Below are 23,432 nucleotides of genomic sequence, written 5' to 3'. Positions count from 1 at the left end.
GCAAATGTATTTTACTTCTCGTGTATTGAAAAACTCGCAAGCTCAGGATTCTATTCTAGAACCACTCGCTTCGCTCGTGGTTCAACTATAGAATCCTTTCGCTTACTCGTTTTTCAATTCCACACTCGGCATTAAAATACAACTTTGCACTCTTGTATAACAAATAACTATTGTTTTTTTTCTGTTTGCAACCCTAAGTCAGACTACAGTAGCCTTATTAGTAGACCCCGTTATTTTGTCCTTGCTCATCTTCCCATCCCATCTTCGGACATAGGCCTCCTCTCCATTCCTCCACGCCTGCCGGTCCATTGCCATCTACATCCAGTTCTCGCCAGCTTGTTGGCCGATGTGATCTTTCCATCTCGGGGTGGAATCAGGGAGTTCAAATCTCGTTTTAGGTAAATCTCCTTGGTAGGTTTAGTACCATTTGGTAGCCAAAATTTCGTAACCGAGGCCAGAGTAGTACCTTTTGGTAACTAAGTTTTGTAACTGGCTACAAATTGGGAATAAAGACTCTCGTTTAGTAGCCAGTTACGTATTGGGCCAGCGTGATACCGTTTGGTAACTATTGTAACTAAGTTTTGTAACGAGCTACAGAACGAGAATACAAAATTCCCTGTTTGTAGCTGGTTACGTGTTGGGTTTGAGTTACTGATCAGAGTTCTACCAAATCGGAGCTGCCCCGGTTTAGTGCCTCTTCCGGCCAGTTAGTGAGAAAGGTGTCTAGGTCGTCCCACTATCTCCTTCTATATGTTTAGTGGATTTTGAAGTTTGCTGTCAGTATAGGTGAAAAAGTCACCTGTTGTATGTGTGAGTGACGTGTTCGAATAGGCGTTTGTTTTGTTTGTGTTACTAATTTTAAATATGTGTTCTCTATTCGAACACGTCACTCACACATACAACAGGTGACTTTCTTAAGTTTTTCACCTACCAGCAATTATGGTCGCGCGATAAATGATAAAATATCGGGCCGTCCCTATCGCACTATTTGTAAGTTAGATGGGGACAGCCCGATGTTTTATCACATATCGCGCGACCATAATTACCCGCCTGGCGATAAATACGATTCGGAATACCCATCTTGCTGTAGCGAAGCTCAATAATTAATCTGTATTAAAATTTTCCAGCCACGATTCCCGCCAGTCATCCTCCAGCGACCGCCCGGCCTCCAAGCTCCGGTTCCTCTACCCTTCGCGCCACAAAACATGCCCCTCAACCAAAACATGATGCCAATGGGCCCCAACATGGGCCAAAACGTCAACCAGATGGGCCAAAATATCAACCAGATGGGCCAAAATATCAACCAGATGGGCCAAAATGTCAACCAGATCCAAAATGTCAACCAAATGGGCCAAAATGTCAACCAAATGGGCCAAAATGTCAACCAGATGGGCCAAAATGTCAACCAGTTCATGCAAAACAACCATTACAACAACATGCATCCAAACATGCATATGAACATGAACCAACCAATGGGCAACATGAATATGGGACAGAATCAAATGATGCCGAATGGCAACTTTCCGATGAACCAGCCCGGGATGAACCAGTTTCCACCGATGATGCCCCGGATGATGCCTCCGCCTGGGATGGGGATGCCGAGGCAGAATTTTAACCCGAATGTTGGGCAGTTTAATCATAATTTTCGTGTAAGTATATTTTTATCACTAATCGTGTAAATAGTGAATGACATAATAAACCCGGCTTGGGTGGTTACCGATCCGCCGACGTAGAGATGTGCGTGTCCTGTCGTTGCTGTACAACATACTCTATAACCCCTGTTCGCCAACTTACCTATCTGAGAGATTTAACTATCTGGCTGAAGGCAGTGAACACCGCTTACGTTCAAGCACTAATCTTACGCTTGCCATTCCGACAAATAATACACGTACGTATGCAGTCTTTCACGGTGCGCGCGGTGAAATTGTGGAATGAACTGCCCCGGTCTCTCAAACAGTCTCAGTCTGTGGCATCACTCAAGACTAATTTGAAGAAGCTTTGGCTTTCCAACCAAGCGTGATCTGGTTATGTGTATTCCTTCTGAACCTACTCCTATTTGAGAAGTACATATTTCTTGCGATATTCATATTTATGTATATATATATTTATATATCGTATTTTATTTGTGTATTCGTGTATGTAGTTTATTTCATAATATTATTTAGTATTTATGTAGTTTATTTACTTGTGGACATTATTTTGGTTTATTTCTGACCTTTATTGTACTTCTGTAAGTTTGTCTATCTTGCCTACTTTAATGTTCCTCTCATCTAATCTAAGGTTAGCTGGAAGAGATCCCTTATAGGGATAAGTTCGCCTTTGTACCTCTGTTCCTGTAAACTGTATATGAATCTGTTGTACACAATAAAGTGATTACTACTACTACTAAAGTGTAGGCATTTTTGCTCCTAAATATTTACTTACTTTGTTGGCGCGACGACCCAACACAAGATCAGTCACTTTGCTCCTAAATATGGGAACATATTAGACGGTTTCTTTTCGTAATTTAATTGTGTTTTTTTGCCCAACAATATGAATGACACTATAATATATTTCAAAGACTAAATTCATTTTACTTGGCAGTGTAGTGTGGTGAAAAATGTTGTGTTTTACTCGGTGGCAAAGTTTGTTTAACGTTCGTGCCTTGAACCCTCTGAACACTCAAGATTCCACAGCGAGTGGTTCAATATTGGAATCTTTCGTTTGCTCTGGTATCAATATTGGCACGTGCGGTTATACAACTTTGCCCCCTTGTAAAACAAATAACTATTTCTTTCAGGGCCCATCCATCCCCTCAAAGCCCGAACCGATGATGCTCCAAAAGCCGCAGCCGAACCAATCACCCCCCAAAAATGGGAAAACGCCCCCAAAACTGCAAAAAAGTCGCGTCTACAACAATTCCAAAACACCCAACATGACCTCTCAAAATTTGGTACAATTGATACAGAATACACACCCGATGCTGCAGTTTAATAATAGCTACCATAATGCGAATCATCATCCGATGCTGAATCGGGGAATGCAATTTGGGAATAATATGGTGTTTGGACAGAGACCGAATGGGACTTTCAATAATAATCATAGGTGAGTCACTTTTTACAAGCTTTTATTTAACTTGCCTTTTGAAATGAAATGAAATGAAATGAAATGATTTATTTATGCATGTGGAGAATGTGGGGATGCCTTGTTAGTATGTTAGTGTGCGTCAAAACGTAAAGCTATATTTGTCCCACTTCCCGGGTTCTAATTGAGCTGAAATTTTGCACACATGTAAATCATATCACAATGCAATATGATGGTATCATGGAGCTGATCTGATGATGGAGCAGAAAGGTGGTCATAGGAACTCTGTTATGAAACGTCGTATCCCATCAAGTAAGGGGTTTTTAGAAACGTCTCGGAGAGCAGTAGATGACTGTTAAAAGGAAGTTAGGTACAGTCGGCGATAAAAGCTTGTGCCAAAAATGATTTTTTTTGCAAAAAAACTTATATTAAATAAAAAAAAAAAACACGTGGACCTATTTTCATCAAACATGGCTAAGAACACTCCCGACTAATTCAGCTTTCAAACAAAAAAAAACTTGAAAAAAAACAAATTCGACTTTCAATAATAATCTTTGGTGAGTTCATCCATACTAATAATATTATAAATGGGAAAGTGTGTGTGTATGTTTGTCCGTCTTTCACGGCGAAACAGAGCGTTGAAGGGATGGAGAGTGACATATGCTACTTTTTGTCTCTTTATGACCCCCCACTTCCCTAAAGTTTGTAGGTAGCATTTCTTAATTTATACCCTCCGCTTGTATAGTGACAACCCGCCTAGCGGGCTCTCCAGCATCTGCGCAAATTTAGTGCCCACTAGACGGGTTCTTAGTAGCAAAAGTTAATAAATATAATATTCCAGGCATATGAACGGAGATGACGTGACATCGTCAAGTGACGCCGACGAATACAGCGGTCTCATGACGCAGCGAGAGAAGCAATGGCTCATCAACATACAGATGCTGCAACTCAACACAGGGACACCTTACATACATGACTTTTACTATACGGTGAGTAGTGGTCTAATGATGCCTGGCTCTAGCCGAATGGCATTTCTGCGACGCTAAAAGGCTAGTTTCCTATACTTGAATTAAATATTGTATGCAGTGCACGAAATAAAGCACATAATTAGAAGAAAAATATGGACAGTAGTTATGTTTTTTTTTAATATATATTAGGGACACCTTACACAGATCAACTTAGCCCCAAACTAAGCAAAGCTTGTAATATGGATGTTAAGCGACGATATACATACTTAATTACTTATACATAGAAAACATCCATGACTCAGGAACAAATATCTATGCTCATCACACAAATAAATGCCCTTACCGGGATTCGAACCCAGGACCGCGGCTTAGCAGGCAGGGTCACTACCGACTGAGCCAGACCGGTCGGTTTAAATATAATTTCTATTTAATAAGTTAAAGAGAAAGATATAAAGTAAACGAATTGACCGTGACGTCACTCCTCAGTATTTAATAGTAATTCCATATTAGCAAATCGTTTTGACAGTTCTTAAAAAGGAACTGATTTGACTAATAGGAAGCCTAATGCTGCAGAAATGAAATCTATCTCTATCGCTCTTGCGTATTGGCGCGACAGAGCCAGACTGCATTTGTGGCATTACCAGAAATATGTGACTACGCGTCATGTTAAGGAATTTCATCTAAATATATATAACTTTATTAACCACAAAATTAAAATTTTGAAAAAACACCCGACCGAGTTACACCAAATCAATGCGGCTTCACCAGCGGAGTAGGCACGATAGACGCTATCCATACTGTTCGAATTCTTCTTGAAAAATACAAGGGGCTAAAAAAGGACCTCCATCTAGTCTTTATAGATCTCGAAAAGGCGTTCGATCGTGTCCCAAGGGAGCTAATATGGCAAGCATTACGAGCACAACTAGTTCCTGAAAACTACATCAGAATTCTCAAGGACATGTACTACAGTATCAGGACCAGAATTCTCTGCCCTGCTGGAACTGGCACGGAATTTGAAGTGAATGTCGGGGTCCATCAAGGTTCTACTCTTAGCCCGCTCCTCTTTAACATAGTCATGAACTATGTCACTGAAGACCTCCAAAAACCTGCTCCCTGGTCTCTTTTATATGCTGATGACATAGTTCTGATAGCGGAAACATTGCCAGAAATTCAAACTGACTTAACGGCATGGTGCACAGCACTGGAGCGCAGAGGGCTACGAGTAAGCCGAAGCAAAACTGAATATATGTACTGCAACTTTTCGGGAAACGTAAAACCTACCAACGCGATGCAGCAACCACACCTTGACCACACTCCACTAAAGCAAGTTGATCACTTTAAGTATCTAGGATCTGTCCTAACATCTACAGCCTCTATTGACAAAGATGTAGAAAACCGCAAAACGACTGCTTGGTTAAAGTGGAGATCTTTAACAGGAGTTCTCTGTGACGTGAAGATGCCTATAGAAGTCAAAGGAAACACATATAAGAGAGCAGTAAGACCGGCTTTAATGTATGGATCCGAATGCTGGGCCACGCGAAAATCTGACGAACAAAAACTCCATGTCACAGAAATGAAGATGCTGAGGTGGTCTGGCGGGGTAACGCTCAAAGATAGAGTCAGGAACGAATACATAAGGGGAACATTTAAAGTAGCGTGTATCACTGACAAACTCCAGGAGAATCGCCTACGGTGGTACGGTCATGTCATGAGGCGAAACAAAGAGCACATGACAAGGGTCGTCATGGAAATCGAAGAACCAAAAAGAGGGCCAGGTCGCCGACCGACGACCTGGATGGGCACCATTTCCAAGGACATGAAGACGACGGACTTGAAACCCGAAACTGCACAAAAACGCCCAGAATGGCGTCTTAGGACTAGGAGGGCCGACCCCAAGAGACATGGGAAATAGGCTCAGGAAAAGAAGAAGAAGAAGAAGAAAAAACACCCGACCGCGACATATTACACCGATTTTCCTACGCCAATGGCGTGGCTAAGAACACTCCCGACTAACTCAGCGTTCAGACAAAAAAAAAACGAAATCTAAATCGGTTCATCCGTTCGGGAGCTACGATGCCACAGACACACACACACAGAGTCACAGACAGACAGACAGACAGACACGTCAAACTTATAACACCCCTTCGTTTTTGCGTCGAGGGTTAAAAATATAATTTTTTTTGTGCACCTATTTTTTGTCATAATAAGCAACCATGTTTTAGAAAATTCACTTAGATATTTATTTATAATTTATAAAAAAAATGTTGTACAGGTGTTCTTAGAAAGACAGTCGCAGAAGGAGAAAGAAGGAGTGAAGGAAGCTCACAAGGCCAATCAGCAGAACCACCCTTTCTACAGCGGAGGTGAGATACAATAACTTAACCACAAAATTAAAATTTTGAAATAACCCTTGACTGCTACATAGTAGACCGATTTTCATGAAACATGGCTAAGAACACTCCCGACTAACTCAGCTGTCAGACAAAAAAAACTAAATCGGTTCATCCGTTCGGGAGCTACGATGCCACAGACAGACACACATACAGACAGACACGTCAAACTTATAACACCCCGTCGTTTTTGCGTCGGGGGTTAAAAAAACGAAATCTATATCGGTTCATCCGTTCGAAAGCTACGATGCCGCAGACAGACAGACACGTCAAACTTATAACACACCGTCGTTTTTGCGTCGTGGGTCTGTCTGTGGCATCGTAGCTCCCGAACGGATGAACCGATTTGGATTTAGTTTTTTTTTGTTTGAAAGTTGAATCAGTCGGGAGTGTTCTTAGCCATGTTTCATCAATAGCTATGGTCCACTATGTCGCGGTCGGGGGTTATTTTCAAAATTTTAATTATTTTATTTGTTTTGGATCCCTCTTTAAGTGTTGCCGGTTATAAAAATGACACTATTTTCGTCATAACGTGATAATAATAATCTAATACATTTCAGGTGTAAAGCAAGAGTCCCACGGGCGGGAAAGGCACAATTCCAACCGACATAACTCTACAAGCGAGGACGCTCCGCCGAGAGCGTACGTGCCTACGCAATTTGAGAACTCACTAGGAAAGTTGCAGGTATGTTATAGTTATTTTCCCCTCACTAGCTCGGAAACACGTGTTTTGTCCTTTAATACCAGCGGGTAAAAACGCATTTTATCCATTAGTGGGTAAAGTAATTTGACCTTGAATAAAGTCAAATTAACTGCTTTAAAATTGATAAAAGTAGGTCAATCTAGTAATAAAGATGATTTACCACCTGTGGAACTACTGGAAGCAGTGATAAACGCATTTTTTGCGTTGTAGTTTCCTCGCTATAGTGAGGGGAAAAGTCTTGTGTTACACTCGGGTGCAAATGTATTTTACTTCTCGTATGTTAAAAAACTCGCAAGTTCAGGATACTATTCTCGAACCACTCGCTTCGCTCGTGGTTCAACTATAGAATCCTTTCACTTGCTGGTTTTTCAATCCCACACTCGACGTTAAAATACAACTTTGCCCCCTTGTATAACAAACTATTTTTAATTTGATAATTTTGGACGATCAGGAAAAGTATAAAAGTGTTTGGTTATTGTCGTGACTAATAGGCTACTTGCCTCCTAGTCAAATCAGCTTCTTTTTTACCCCCGACGCAAAAACGACGGCCTGGCCGACGGGCCTGGTTACCTTTTGGGTTGGAAGGTCAGGTGGCAGTAGCTTTCGTAAAAACTGGTGCCTACGTCAAATCTTGGGATTAGTTGTCACAGCGGACCCCAGGCTCCCATGAGCCGCGGCAAATGCCTGGATAACGAAAGGCGGATGATAATATAATAGTACTTCTATGAAAATAATTTAATTTGTTCTTTACCTTTATTTTGTACGACCGGTCTGGCGCAGTCGGTAGTGACCCTGCCTGCTACGCCGCGGTCCCGGGTTCGAATCCCGGTAAGGGCATTTATTTGTGTGATGAGCACAGATATTTGTTCCTGAGTCATGGATGTTTTCTATGTATATAAGTATTTATGTATTATACCGGGTGCCCGGTAATTAATGGACAACCTTTTAACCACTTTTTAAAAAGTGTGAAAATCTCGAAAACCAGGCGACTTTTACTAAACCTTAATGTCGATTTTCTGGGCCAGTATAAGGTGCCCTCTTGGTGGTTAAAAGGTTGTCCATTAATTACCGGGCACCCGGTATATATCGTTGTCTGAGTACCCACAACACAAGCCTTCTTGAGCTTACCGTGGGCCAGGGTTCGAAAATATCCGATTTTTTTTTTTAATTTATTGAAAACAAAGATTACAGTTACAGTAGAACCCGGTTAAAACGATCACGTTTAATACGATTTCCCGCATATTACGCCATTTTACGCCGGTCCCTACAATTTGAGACCTGTTTTCAGACATTTTTTCACGGTTAATACGACTCGCGTCCCCGCTTAATACACCATCTAAAACCACCCACCTTGCATTACTTTACAACTATATTTATGCGGGTGACAAAAATTGGAACTAATTGTACTGTACTAATTACGCGATTCTGGCGACGCCGCCACCCGTAAAGATAAATTTCTTATTTGTCGTCCTAACTCAGCGGTTAGTGCGATAGTTCGTACCTACCTACATACACTTCGCTCATTATCACTGCTGCGGTGTTGAGTGTCGGTGTTGAGTTTATGAATTCTTTGTCCCATCTTTGGTTCAGTGATGTCAAAAATAAGAAAAAAAGCATTATCGTTCCAAGAAAAAGTAACCATATTAAAAGTTTACGATAAAACACAATTTTTTCACGTTTAATACGATTTCCCGTATAATACGCTTTTTTGGCTGGGTCCCTTCAGAATCGTTTTAAGCGGGTTCTACTGTATACAGTTTCTAGTTTTTTCGCCAAACTTACGTTTAACGGCGAAATGAAGCATTCATTTTTATACTACGTCGGTGGCAAACAAGCATACGGTCCGCCTAATGTAAAGCGGTTACCGTAACCTATGGACGCCTGCAACTCAAACAGTGTCACATGCTCGTTGCCACCCCATTAGAAACTTGTACATTCCCTTTTGCTATGTTAAGTACAGCAAAAGTTTTGAGTGTTTATTTATAATAAATATCAAAATATCGGATATTTATGATATACATATATCAACTTTGATATATATCCATTTTGTATGGAAGGCATAGCAGTATTTTGTTGCATTATTTATGAATACAAATTAGATTAAGGAAAATTCTACTAAAAAACAGAACACTTAGTAGAAAAATACTAACAAACACAAAAAACTACATATTTTCGACAATGTTACATTTTTTAAAACCATTTTTATATTGCAATATTTATAAACAAATGATAAATATCGGATATTTATATCCATTGATATATATCGTCGAACCCCGCTGGATATATATCCGATATATATCCTCGAACCCTGCCGTGGGCCTCAGTCAATCTGTGTAAGAATGTTGTCCTATAATATTTATTTGTCCTATTTCCTAAGAATTTATTTGTTGATTTGTTGCAGTGTGGCAGCGTCACGGCGCCTCGTAAGATCATCGATGTGGATCTAGTGGGCGGCACCGAGCCCTCCGCGGTGCCCTCGAGGGCTAACAGCGTCGCCAGCACCACCAACCCCGCTGAGGTCAGTATACAATTAAATTATTACAATTTTGAAAAAACCCCCGACCGCGACATAGTGGACCGATTTTCATGAAACATGGCTAAGAACACTCCCGACTAACTCAGCTTTCAGACAAAAAAAAACTAAATGAAAATCATGAAATAAAACTATGGAAACGGATTAAATCGCGTATAATGAATTTAAAATACATCCCGACGTTTCGAACTCTTTACAGCGTTCGTGGTCAACGGGTGACTGAGGAAAAATTAAAATGTGCAAAAGCTACCCACTTACAAGAAATATTAACGAACCATGACCACAAATAATATAGATTTCTAAAGCAGGTTCACACACTATTAATAAAGCTAGTTATAAAATATTCAAAAAATTTTACCATTACTCTGTTAAAAAATAATTAACCAATTAATCTACACAAAATTGACAAAGAAACAAACTGCAAATGACCAACACCATACAACACAAATGCCTCACAGCCTTCGTCGTGCTTGTTGTTGTGTAGTTTTATTTCATGAGTAACTATCGCGGTAACCGAAGACAATATTAAATGAAAATCAGTTCACCCATTCGGGAGCTACGATGCCACAGACAGACACACACAGAAACAGACAGACAAACAGACAGACCGACAGACAAGACACGTCAAACTTATAACACCCCGTCGTTTTTGCGTCGGGGGTTAAAAACGGGACTTAATCGCGTAAAACTTACGTTTCTAACCCCCGACGCAAAAACGACGGGGTGTTATAAGTTTGACGTGTCTGTCTGTGTGTATGTCTGTCTGTCTGTCTGTCTGTCTGTCTGTCTGTCTGTCTGTCTGTCTGTCTGTCTGTCTGTGTGTGTGTCTGTCTGTGGCATCGTAGCTCTCGAACGGATGAACCGATTTCGATTTAGTTTTTTTTTTTTGTTTGAAAGCTGTGTTACTCGGGAGTGTTCTTAGCCATGTTTCATGAAAATCGGTCCACTATGTCGCGGTAGGGGGTTTTTTCAAAATTTTAGTTTTGTGGTTAGGTTAATAAATTATAACAAGGTTCAAATTATAACTTTATTTATTCTGTTTTTCAGGTCCCTCGAGAAATGCGCAGAACGAAGCAACTGCTACTGGACATTGAGGCGTTATATCTCATACTGCTTAGGCTTGAGGAGCTTAACGATCCCCTGGCGATATCCAACGCGTTCATACTCAAGGTACACTTACACTTATCCTTGAAAGCGATATAAAAATGACAATTCGTTTGACAGTCTTATTTTAAACATAAAAAGACACAGCCTGCTAAGCCGCGGTCTTGGGTTCGAAACGCGGTGAGAGCATTTATTTGTGTGTCACACTTATATAGATAAATACATACTTATATAAAAAAACGTCCATGACTCAGGAACTAATATCTGAGCAATTCCCGAATAGTTTGTACATTTGAATCACGTCTAATAAATACCAGATTTCTATACATTTTCGGTAACAAAAAAGAAAAGTTTCATACAAACAGTCTAGGACATTTTGGGAAACCTAGTGGATCTTGCTCAGCATCATGGACTCTATCAGCCTACCAATTTTTATCAGAATCGGAGACGTGATCCAAATGTACAAACTTTTCGGGAATTTCTGATCTGCGTTCATCACACAAATAAAGGCCCTTACCGGGATTCGAACTCGGAACCGCGGCTTAGCAGGCAGTCACCAACTACGCCAGACCGGTCGCGAAAATAAATAAATAAATAAATATTGGGGACACCTTACACAGATCAACTTAGCCCCAAACTAAGCAAAGCTTGTACTATGGGTGCTAAGCGACGATATACATACTTAAATAGATAAATACATACTTATATACATAGAAAACATCCATGACTCTGGAACAAATATCTGTGCTCATCACACAAATAAATGCCCTTACCGGGATTCGAACCCAGGACCAAAAAAAAACATATTTGGTTTTTTCTATTTTGCAACCCTACCCTTAACTAACATAATGTATATTTTTCAGGAAAGAGAAGAGAAGCAGAAGCAGTTAGAAGCAGCGCAGAAGGAAGCGCTCGAGCACGAGCTAGAAGAAGACTCGAATGTGTTCCTGCGGAACATCGAGTCCGTTCAGCGGAGGCCTAAGCAGGAGAGCCCTAAGAGCGAGAGCGTCGACAAGAGACAGGTATATAACATACATACATACATACAAACACGCCGGCATCCCTTAAAGAGATAGGCAGAACACATGAAACTACTCAAAAATGAAGTGATATCTAAATGCTCATAGTGTTGTGTTCCTGCCGGTGAGTAAGGCTGCCAGAGCTCATCGAGGGTGCGATGTGCTGATGACGGGAGGACTTACGGAACTAACTTGTTCCGTCTATTGTCCTTTGAGTCGTCGGCAACCCGAACCCTCCTTAGAACTTGTGCACTCCTTTTTGCTGCGTACTTAATACAAGCTAAAGGGAATGTACAAGTTTCTAATGGGGTGGCAACGCGCACGTGACACTGTTTGAGTTGCAGGCGCCCATATGTTCGGTGACCGCTTTAAATCAGGCGAGCCGTAAGCTTGTTTGCCACCGACGTAGTATAAAAAAAAATGGGTGCCAAGTTCAATGGTTAGTCCTGAATTTTATTTATAACAACATAATAGTATTTTATACAATCGTAATCGTAGTCCTAAGAGCGAGAGCGTCGACAAGAGACAGGTATATAACATACATACATACATACATACAAACACGCCGGCATCCCTTAAAAAGGTAGGCAGAGCACATGAAACTACTCAAAAAAGAAGTGATATCTAAATGGGCGCCATGTTCAATGATCAGTCCTGAATTTTATTTATAACAACGTATATACAATCGTAATCGAGCATTTCTTTTTTTTTTGCCAATCATTTTTATTTTTATTTTAGGGAATTTTAGGTCAATTGCTCTCACGAGTACTTTCAATCTTACTGGGAGACAAAGTGTCCCAGAATTTCCATACATTTTTGTTACTTTCCTCTTTTGTTACCCCATACAACATGTACGGAAAATAAATAAGAAAAAATCGTATGGGACAATTTTTTTAACTACTAGGATTGATTTCCTAGTGATTCTGAGTAGAAATAGCATATTTTTTTTCAAAAATATCACTTCATAAAAGTGGCAAAAAAAAAGAAATGCTCAAATTTCGTAGCCCTAAGAGCGAGAGCGTCGACAAGAGACAGGTATATAACATACATACATACAAACGCCGGCATCCCATAAAGAGGTAGGCAGAGCACATGAAACTACTCAAAAATGAAGTGATATCTAAATGCTCATAGTGTTGTGTTCCTGCCGGTGAGTAAGGCTGCCAGAGCTCATCGAGGGTGCGGTGTGCTGGTGACGGGAGGTTTTACGGAACTAACTTGTTCCGTCTATTGTCCTTTGAGTCGTCGGCAACCCGAACCCTCCTTAGAACTTGTGCACTCCTTTTTGCTGCGTACTTAATACAAGCTAAAGGGAATGTACAAGTTTCTAATGGGGTGGCAACGCGCACGTGACACTGTTTGAGTTGCAGGCGCCCATAGGTTCGGTGACCGCTTTAAATCAGGCGGGCCGTATACTTGTTTGCCACCGACGTAGTATAAAAAAAAATGGGTGCCAAGTTCAATGGTTAGTCCTGAATTTTATTTATATCAACATAATAGTATTTTATGCAACAGGCGTTTAAAGGAGGTTAAAAAAGACGAGTGGCGTGGGTAACAATTTGAGGCGAAGCCGAAAATTGTTATTAAGACGCCACGAGTATTTTTTGACTCAGTTAAACACCGTTGCATACAATACTTTTTCTACGACCATGCACTTAGTTTTTAATAGTTTTCTTGAATAACTTTGGTGAAATTCACACTGTTTCCTGTATTTTGACGCAAAGGTTTGCACTGTCAGCTCAGCTGCCCAAAGTCTTCCCGCGCACGCGCGCAGTATCGTTATAACAATGCGTTGCCATGGTTACAGAGCCAAACAATGCGTTTTCAGTTTTTTCGATACTGCGCGCATGCGCGGAAAGCCGATGGACGCTGGCTTTGGGGAATAGACTTTTATGTAGGGTTTTAAAGATCTATGCAAGACCCTGTAAATGACGTTCAGGAGTAGAAAATAGTATTTTATACAATCGGAATCGTAGTCCTAAGAGCGAGAGCGTCGACAAGAGACAGGTATATAACATGCTACTAGTGGCTCTGTGAGCTGTAGACCTCATAGTGTTGCTAGCTGTTGCTTCGCTCGCGTCAAAAAGAGACAAAAACCGACCAAGAGCGTGTCGGGCCACGCTCAGTGTAGGGTTCCGTAGTTTTCCGTATTTTTCTCAAAAACTACTGAACCTATCAAGTTAAAAACAATTTTCCTAGAAAGTCTTTATAAAGTTCTACTTTTGTGATTTTTTTCATATTTTTTAAACTTTTTAAACATATGGTTCAAAAGTTAGAGGGGTGGGGAGGGGGACGCACTTTTTTTTCCTTTAGGAGCGATTATTTCCGAAATAATATTATCAAAAAACGATCTTAGTAAACCCTTATTCATTTTTAGGGTTCCGTAGTCAACTAGGAACCCTTATAGTTTCGCCATGTCTGTCTGTCCGTCCGTCCGTCCGTCCGTCCGTCCGTCCGTCCGTCCGTCCGTCCGTCCGTCCGTCCGTCCATCCGTCCGTCCGTCCGTCCGCGGATAATCTCAGTAACCGTAAGCACTAGAAAGCTGAAATTTGGTACAAATATGTATATCAATCACGCCAACAAAGTGCAAAAATAAAAAAATTGAAAAAAATGTTTTATTAGGGTACCCCCCCTACATGTAAAGTGGGGGCTGATATTTTTTTTCATTCCAACCCCAACGTGTGATATATTGTTGGATAGGTATTTAAAAATGAATAAGGGTTTACTAAGATGGTTTTTTTGATAATATTAAAATTTTTGGAAATAATCGCTCCTAAAGGAAAAAAAAGTGCGTCCCCCCCCCCTCTAACTTTTGAACCATATGTTTAAAAAATATGAAAAAAATCACAAAAGTAGAACTTTATAAACACTTTTTAGGAAAATTGTTTTGAACTTGATAGGTTCAGTAGTTTTTGAGAAAAATACGGAAAACTACGGAACCCTACACTGAGCGTGGCCCGACACGCTCTTGACCGGTTTTTAAATACCTATCCAACAATATATCACACGTTGGGGTTGGGATGAAAAAAAAATATCAGCCCCCATTTTACATGTAGGGGGGGGTACCCTAATAAAACATTTTTTCCATTTTTTATTTTTGCACTTTGTTGGCGTGATTGATATACATATTGGTACCAAATTTCAGCTTTCTAGTGCTAACGGTTACTGAGATTATCCGCGAACGGACGGACAGACAGACATGGCGAAACTATAAGGGTTCCTAGTTGTCTGCGGATCCCTAAAAAGTAGCCTATGTCACTTTGCGTCCCTTCCACTATCTCCACCTAAAAAATCACGACAATCCGTCGCTCCCGTGGAAGACGGACACACAAACAGACACACACACTTTCCCATTTATAATATTAGTATGGATAACGTTTCAGGTGGTGAATCTAGCAGTGAACCAGAAACCGCCGCCAGTCAAGAACCTTCTAGACGAGAACAAGGACGAGTTGCTGGACAAGATGTTCGCTGGATTATTACACGCGGACAGACTCGCGCAAATGCTCACTGTTAGAAAAGGACGGGTGAGTTTTCAGTCTTCTCTCTCTCTTAGGCTCGAGCACACTCTGGATACTGGCAGTCAAATATATGAAAGAGGCGCGTTCCTAGCACCAAAGACATATATAACTCCGTATAGACAGATGTCTAAGAAAACAACCGGCCAAGAGCGTGTCGGGCCACGCTCAGTGTAGGGTTCCGTAGTTTTTTGTATTTTTCTCATAAACTACTGAACCTATCAAGTTCAAAACAATTTTCCTATAAAGTCTTTATAAAGTTCTACTTTTGTGATTTTTTTCATATTTTTTAAACATATGGTTCAAAAGTTAGAGGGGGGGCGACGCACTTTTTTTTCCTTTAGGAGCGACTATTTTCGAAAATATTAATATTATCAAAAAACGATCTTAGTAAACCGTTATTCATTTTTAAATACCTATCCAACAATATATCACACGTTGGGGTTGGAATGAAAAAAAATATCAGCCCCCACTTTACATGTAGGGGGGGTACCATAATAAAACATTTTTTTCCATTTTTTATTTTTGCACTTGGCGTGATTGATATACATATTGGTAGCAAATTTCAGCTTTCTAGTGCTTACGGTTACTGAGATTATCCGCGGACGGACGGACGGACGGACGGACAGACAGACAGACATGGCGAAACTATAAGGGTTCCTAGTTGACTACGGAACCCTAAAAACGTACCTCAGTACCATACAGAAAGAGGTACGGTGGGCTAGATGGCATTAGACCTTTGGGGTACGCTCAGCTAGATGGCGCTAATATTAATATTTGACATTTTAACACATATCAAGCAAAGAATATGGGTCAAATTGTCAAAACTGAGGTTCAAAAGTTTTATGTCTGTCAAGAGATGGCAGTCTATGCACTATGATTACACATTTTACTTCGACAGTAACTCTATAATACTCGATCCTCTTTGCTAATACACATTTTAAGCTCGTTTAGGTGAACGCGTACCGTGCTTGTATGAGTGAGATGTGTCGCCGGATTAAGTGAAAGTATAGTTTAAAAATGCTTTTTGCGATTTTCAAGTCGTAACAAAATATGGTAATATTTTTTTCGGTTAATTGGACAGTAATAAATAATATAAAATAGACTTTAAAAAAGGGTCAAGTGGCCTATTGTCACTACAAATTTTACTTTGATCAAAATCAATATTCGATTAGATATTGTGTTATTGACATGTTTTCGTTACTTCCAGACACTGATCTCCCGATTCCTAGCGCGCTGCGGGACGCATGCTTTAGTGCGGCCGGTGTGGTCGCGCACGCTGCGCGCGCTGCCCGCCGCAGCCCGCAGGGACGGACAGGGCCTGGCCGCGCTGGCCCCGCACTATAGGAAGTGAGTATACTATACTACATACATAATTATACTCGAGTCTTTAGTGCGGCCGGTGTGGTCGCGCACGCTGCGCGCGCTGCCCGCCGCCGCGCGCAGGGACGGACAGGGCCTGGCCGCGCTGGCCCCGCACTATAGGAAGTGAGTATACTATACTACATACATAATTATACTCGAGTCTTTAGTGCGGCCGGTGTGGTCGCGCACGCTGCGCGCGCTGCCCGCCGCCGCGCGCAGGGACGGACAGGGCCTGGCCGCGCTGGCCCCGCACTATAGGAAGTGAGTATACTATACTACATACATAATTATACTCGAGTCTTTAGTGCGGCCGGTGTGGTCGCGCACGCTGCGCGCGCTGCCCGCCGCCGCGCGCAGGGACGGACAGGGCCTGGCCGCGCTGGCCCCGCACTATAGGAAGTGAGTATACTATACTACATACATAATTATACTCGAGTCTTTTTCTCAAAAGGGCAAACAGAAATTGCGAATTTCAGATTCAGATTCAGAAATTTATTTGCTGAAACATGGTATTTACAATAAGGTCTTAATACTAGGTATAACAGTTCTACATGTTTGGTCATAGAGACATGCAAATATTTTGTAGTGTAATGTGTGTCGCATGCATTAATTTAATGTCTACTTACTTATTAATTAGACAATCTTATAATCCTTCCACTATAATCCATCTACTACTATATAAATCTAAATCTCTTTCGCTTCACACATAAAACAAACCTAACCTATTTATAGATGACCTTGATGAAAACCCTGGAAAGTTTCAGAATAGGCTACTTGCCTCTTAGTCGAATCGACTTCTTTTTAAGAACTGTCTAAACGAATTTATACGATTTGCTGTGACGTCACGATCAACTCGGTTACTTTATATATTTCTACCTGGTTTATTAAATAGAAATTGGATTTTAAAATTACTCCTATCTATGTTTTTCTTATAATTATCTGATGCTCTATTTCGTGCGTGGTATACGATATTTTATTTGAACTACAGTCAAGTTCCCATTAACATGAAATTGTGCCGAGTGACGTCGCGGTCAACTCATTTGCTTTATAACTTTCTCTCCGACTTATAAATAGCAGGGGGAAATTACCTAAAATTACGGCATAATTAATGGAAGGTTTTTTTAAATTGAAATATGTACGTTATAGACCGAAGTTATTTTTCATCAACCCTCCCCACTCCTCCCTCCTCTGCGTCACCCCTCTACCCTCCCTTAAAGTGCCGAAAATGCGGTTTTTCTCGATTTCTGACAAAACTGTTGAAGATACAGAAAAAACGCGTAGGAACGAAGTAATCCTTAATAAATTTACTACAAATCATTCATTAACACTTTGGTTCTAGCACTTATAGTTTACGCGTGATCCGTCACGAAAGTTGGTCCTTTGCTGCAATCTTCTTTAGTGAATGTTAAGTTTTCGCCCAAAATGCATACGAAATCGTCGAAATTTGTTTGATATAATTAAAATATTGTAACTCATGAATAAAATAAAATTAAGGGGAAAAATCACTACCATGGGTGGAATTTCCAATATGTCTTGGAATTCCAGTAACTATTTAAGACGTAATATTTTCACGGTAGTAGTCGCTAGGAGTACCATTAATCTATATAGTGTATCTATGACTGGGGATGAGCTTTTGGTAGCTGTTGGTAGAGCCCTGGAGTATCAATCCAGTAGCCGTGAGTTCAAGTCCCACCCATGGTAGTGATTTTTTCCCCCTAAAATTCATTTTCAGTTTATAATATTTTAGTAATATCAAACAGATTTCGTAAGCAATTTGGGAGAAAACTTAACATTCACTAAAGAAAATTGCAGTAAAGGACCAACTTTCGTGATGGATCACGCGAAACCTATAAGTGCTAGAACCAAAGTGTCAATGAACGATTTGTAGTAAATTTATCAAGGATTTCTTTTTTCCTACACGCTTTTTCTGTATCTACAACGGTTTTGTCAGAAATCGCGAAAAACCGCATTTTCGGCTATTTAGGGGGGGGAAGAGGGGTGACGCAGAGGGGGGAGGGATGGGGAGGGTTGATGAAAAATAACTTCGGCCTGTAATGTACATATCCTAATAAAAAAAAAACTTCCATTAATTATGCCAACATTTTCATACATAACTTTCCAGAAGCAACGGACTAAAAATAGGAATTGAGTTTATAAACAACTTCTGTCCATGTCTTTCTTATAGTTATCTGAGTGAGTCCACTTTTTCTTGTCTGTTATTCCCGTGGTTACGGTCCCCTGAGTCACGCTGGTTTTATGCAAAACTATGCTACTGAAATAGAGAACTTGACTGTTCTTAAAATAAAATATTTTATACCATGCACAAAATAAAGCATCAGATAATTATTAGAAAAACATGGACAGAAGTTATTTTCATATCGAATTTCTATTTAATAAGTCTGGTAGAAACATATAAAGTAACTGAGTTGACCGTGACGTCACTCAATTCAATTGCATATTCCTTACTAACAAGTTCAAATTTGTTTTGACAGTTCTCAAAAAGAAGCTGATTTGACTAGGAGACAAGTAGCGTATTGTCCTAGGCTGCAATGTCACAGTTTCGTTTTCTTTCAACCCCTTATTTGCCAGGAGTGGCACTGAAGCTTTAGTAGTTTCATGTGTTCTGCCTACCCCTTTATGGGATACAGGCGTAATTGTATGTTGTTGTCTTAGGTGTGATAGTGATGTAGTAGTTGAACCTGTCGTGTGGTTGCAGATACGTGCTGGGCGCTAGCGGCTGGAGCGCGGTGCTGGAGGCGTGCGCGCCGCTCGCCGACGCGCTGGACCCGGCGCGCACGCCGCACGCGCTCACCACGCCCGTGAGTACCGCACACAAGACTATAATAATCAGGGCCCGTAACTTTCATGCCGATGACATCAATTTGACGTCACGCTACATATAGGTGATTCGAGAGTTTTATTTAATAATTAATCATTATTATGACTTCAATACTAATCTATTCATGCGTGAAATAATTAATACCTATTTGATGCGCGAAAACTAAATTAAATTATTTGTTTATTTTTTACATCCATTTTATTAAATATGTTTGTTACCATATTTCAATACATTATTAAAACAAAACAAATTGTTTCCTTTTCATTTCACGTATCAAGAAGGTATTAATTATTCCACGTATGAATAGCTGACTTTTGAAGTAATTTGTACATGATAAAAATTGATTAATGAATAATGATTAATTGTTGCAATAAAACTATTTGAATCATCCTATATGCAGCGTGACGTCAAATTGATGTCATCGGCATGAAAGTTACGGGTCCTGATAATAATAGTTATTTGTTTTACAAGGGGAAAGTTGTTGTTTAACCGCACGTGCCAATATTGAAGCCCAAGTAGGGTTGCAAAAAAACGGTTTTTTTCTGACTTGAAAAAAAAAACATGAAAAAAAACCGTGAAAAAAAATACAGTTTTTTTTCTGGAGTATGTTTTTTTTCTAAAGTACGAAATCTCAAAATTTGCAAAGAAGTTAAATACTTTTATATGGTTTTTTAGACTTAATGTTAACTATTAAACGAATTTAATCAAATAACTTTATTTTCTGGTCTTATAAAAGCAACATTTACGAAATCTGTAGTTGTTAGTTATCACTATTTACTGTTGGAAACACCACCGCCTCTCCACGATACACGCAGCATCGGGGATTCCCCAATAAACGTTTGTATACTGAATGTTAATTGAATTAAAATGTAAGAACTTATTGTTATTGAAATACGTTACAACTCACGAAAAACCGTTATTGTCGTATTATTTGTTCACCTGAAAAAAAAACCATATTTAGAAAAAAAACCATGGTGCTCGGTTTTTTTTCATGTTTTTTTTCACAATTCTGAAAAAAAAACATTTGGTTTTATTTCTATTTACAACCCTAAGCCCAAGCAAGCGAAAGATAACAATATTGAACCGCGAGCGTAGCAAGTGGTTCAAAAAGGGGAATCTTGAGCGTTGCGAGGGTTTCAAGGCACGAAGGTTAAACAAACTTTGCCGCCGAGTGAAACACAATTTTTTTCACCACACCAACACGAACAAAATACCGACTATAAGACATCAAACTAAATCAAATCTATCAATTAAGCTCAACTTATTGGGTTTGACTAACTGGTCCATATATTTTTACTAAACTCCAATATTGCTCCGCTGTAGAGATGGGCCGAATACGAATATTCGGCCGAACATTCGGTTCAAATGTTACCGAACCGAATATTCGGTTCCACTATATTTAATACCTGGCTTAGAGTTAAAATCTCTAATGATTGATAATGGGTACTAACTAAGGCTCTTAATGTTCCTATAATTTAGTGCATAAGAACATTTTGATTATTGTTCCTTAACCTACGTTATTTTTACTTTTTTACATAATTATTGTAGGTACTTATATTTAACGCATTTTTAACCCCCTTTGGTCCTTAGAATCCTGAAATAGGATGTTATTATCCCATGAATTAGGAAACAACTTGCACTTTTTATTTACTTTGTTTATTCGGTAAATATTCGGCAATGTAACCGAACTATTCGGCCGAATACGAACATTGAAAAACTTGCCGAATATGCCGAATATTTACCGAATATTCGGCCCATCTCTACTCCGCTGCCAAAAACATAAAGTAAAAAATCGTTTATTCAAGTAGGAAACCTCTTTGGAATCGTCAAAATTACATTAAAATTAAATAACATAACTCAAAGAGTTTTGAATGATTCACGGTTATTTTCATTAGACTTATATTGACCGGGATATAGACCGTGATTACCTTTTTGATTTTTGTCGAGCTCCCGATATTTCGACGCAGTTGCATGCATCATGATCACGGAAAAAGGTAATCACGGTCTATATCCCGGTCAATATAAGTCTAATAACTCAAAGAACTATGAAATATCTTCTAATATGATTCAATAATTAATCTCAAATTTAATCTTTGTCTTTCAGTTAACCCTAAGCTGCGTCTGCGCACTCATAGAAAAGGCCTCCCTTCTCGTCAACACCCCCGAAGCGACATCCAACGAACGGCAGTGGTACAAATTCCTCAAAACTCTAGCTAGAGCTCTCAAAACCACCACACTCACCGTCGCCAGGCCCGTCACACCTCTACCAGAGCACAAGCTCCTCCACCATCTCAAACAGCTAGAGTCTAGAACCACTATAGAGATACTGCAGAGGGGGAAGAGCGCGGAATTCACGGATCTATCTAAAGCCGATATCACGGAACAACTTTTGAAATATCTCTGCTGATGGCTTATTATTTCGTGCAAAATAAGCACGTTGAAGATATATTGCTATTTGAAAATGGCGGCGATACAATTAACACATACATACATACAATCACGCCTGTATCCCATGAAGAGGTAGGCAGAGCACATGAAACTACTAAAGCTTCAGTGCCACTCTTGGCAAATAAGGGGTTGAAAGAAAACGAAACTGTGACATTGCAGTGACAGGTTGCCAGCCTCTCGCCTACGCCACAATTTAACCATTTAATTTTTAATCAATTAATATTCCATCTAAAACAAACTAGAGTTCAGGACCACGAGATATTACAGAGGGAGAAAAATGCTGAATTGTGAGTGTGCACGGGAAAGCGTCCCACTTTGTGGATTGATATAAAGCCGCTTAGTCAGTTTATTCATATAAAGATACAAGTAAATCAAGTAACCGGTAATGTGGGACGTTTTACTAAACACACTCACTATTTAATGACTTTTCTAAAACGAATATCTCAGAATAACTGACAAAATATCTCTGTCACAACATAGCATGTGAGGAAATTGCGTCATATCGTTTACAGAACGCAAGGTACTAATGTAGACATGCGCAAAATGTGTCACTAATAACCTAAACACGAAATTTAAATAAAAAAAAACCCCCGACCGAAACATAGTGGACCGATTTTCATGAAACATGGCTAAGAACACTCCCGACTAAGCTTTCAAACAAAAAAACACTAAATCTAAATCGGTTCGTCCGTTCGGGAGCTACGATGCCACAGACAGACAGACACGTATATGAGATATGTATCTTTCGTAGACTTTGAAATACTAACTCTTTCGTGTCCTAACCTTCCAGTATCCTCATTTGAATAAGGTCCTATAGAGGAAATAATACATTACGATACAAGTGCGAAAAACAGGAAGTTCGAAACTAGTGGCTATATTTTAAAACACGATTGAAGAGAGTGTTTTAAATCGACACGAGTTACGAATTTCCTTTTAGCGCGTATATCGTACGTTTTTCAGTACAGATGGACCTCCGAAGTATCGACCTACCATATAATGAACCACTTCTCGCAGTGTGCGTAAAAAAATCACCATCTGTACTGAAAAAGTATGTTTTCCAACGAGGGGCGGAAATATTACAAACGAGTAAATCAGATCGCGATTGCCGGAGCGATTTAAAGACTCGAATTTACAATATTCTTACGCCCCGAGTTACACACAATTTTTCATCACTCTTGCAACAAAAAAATATATGACGCTATAAAATAGTACATTACGATACAAGTGCGTAAAAAAGGAAGTTTTTTCGCACGTGTATCGTACGTCGTTTTTCAGTACAGATGAGCCTCCGAAGTTTCGACCTGGCATATAATGAACCACTTCTCGCACTAGTGCGTAAAAAAAACAACATCTGTTGTACTGAAAAAAGTTAATCATGGTACTTACTTTAAATCTTGGGAGAACGATTTTTCTAACTCCGTTCTCTCTGGGTGCAATTGCACATTAATTTACTGTGTTAGTGTGATGAAAAAGTATACACTC

The 23,432-nt window shown here is 39.8% G+C and overlaps 1 protein-coding gene across 2 annotated transcripts in view; it reads left to right on the top strand.

The window, feature by feature from the left end:
• Window positions 1-23,166, top strand: part of LOC125240300 (protein PAT1 homolog 1) — a 30,997-nt gene extending 7,831 nt beyond the window's left edge. Inside the window, exons 6-17 of one of the 2 annotated variants that reach the window (XM_048148171.1) lie at window positions 1,128-1,649; window positions 2,780-3,084; window positions 3,905-4,052; window positions 6,304-6,394; window positions 6,982-7,106; window positions 9,526-9,642; window positions 10,705-10,827; window positions 11,625-11,783; window positions 15,164-15,307; window positions 16,509-16,648; window positions 19,380-19,482; window positions 21,607-23,166. In XM_048148171.1, the coding sequence (XP_048004128.1) occupies window positions 1,128-1,649; window positions 2,780-3,084; window positions 3,905-4,052; window positions 6,304-6,394; window positions 6,982-7,106; window positions 9,526-9,642; window positions 10,705-10,827; window positions 11,625-11,783; window positions 15,164-15,307; window positions 16,509-16,648; window positions 19,380-19,482; window positions 21,607-21,909 (2,280 nt within the window). In that variant the 3' untranslated portion in view covers window positions 21,910-23,166. Of the gene's footprint in view, window positions 1-1,127; window positions 1,650-2,779; window positions 3,085-3,904; window positions 4,053-6,303; window positions 6,395-6,981; window positions 7,107-9,525; window positions 9,643-10,704; window positions 10,828-11,624; window positions 11,784-15,163; window positions 15,308-16,508; window positions 16,649-16,685; window positions 17,042-19,379; window positions 19,483-21,606 lie in introns of those variants that run through there. The other variant, XM_048148172.1, reaches the window with a different exon arrangement.
• The last annotated feature ends 266 nt before the right edge of the window (window positions 23,167-23,432 follow it).

The sequence above is a fragment of the Leguminivora glycinivorella genome, chromosome 27 (genome assembly GCF_023078275.1).
Source record: "Leguminivora glycinivorella isolate SPB_JAAS2020 chromosome 27, LegGlyc_1.1, whole genome shotgun sequence".
Lineage (NCBI taxonomy): Eukaryota > Metazoa > Arthropoda > Insecta > Lepidoptera > Tortricidae > Leguminivora > Leguminivora glycinivorella.
This window is presented reverse-complemented; position numbering and strand designations above follow the sequence as displayed.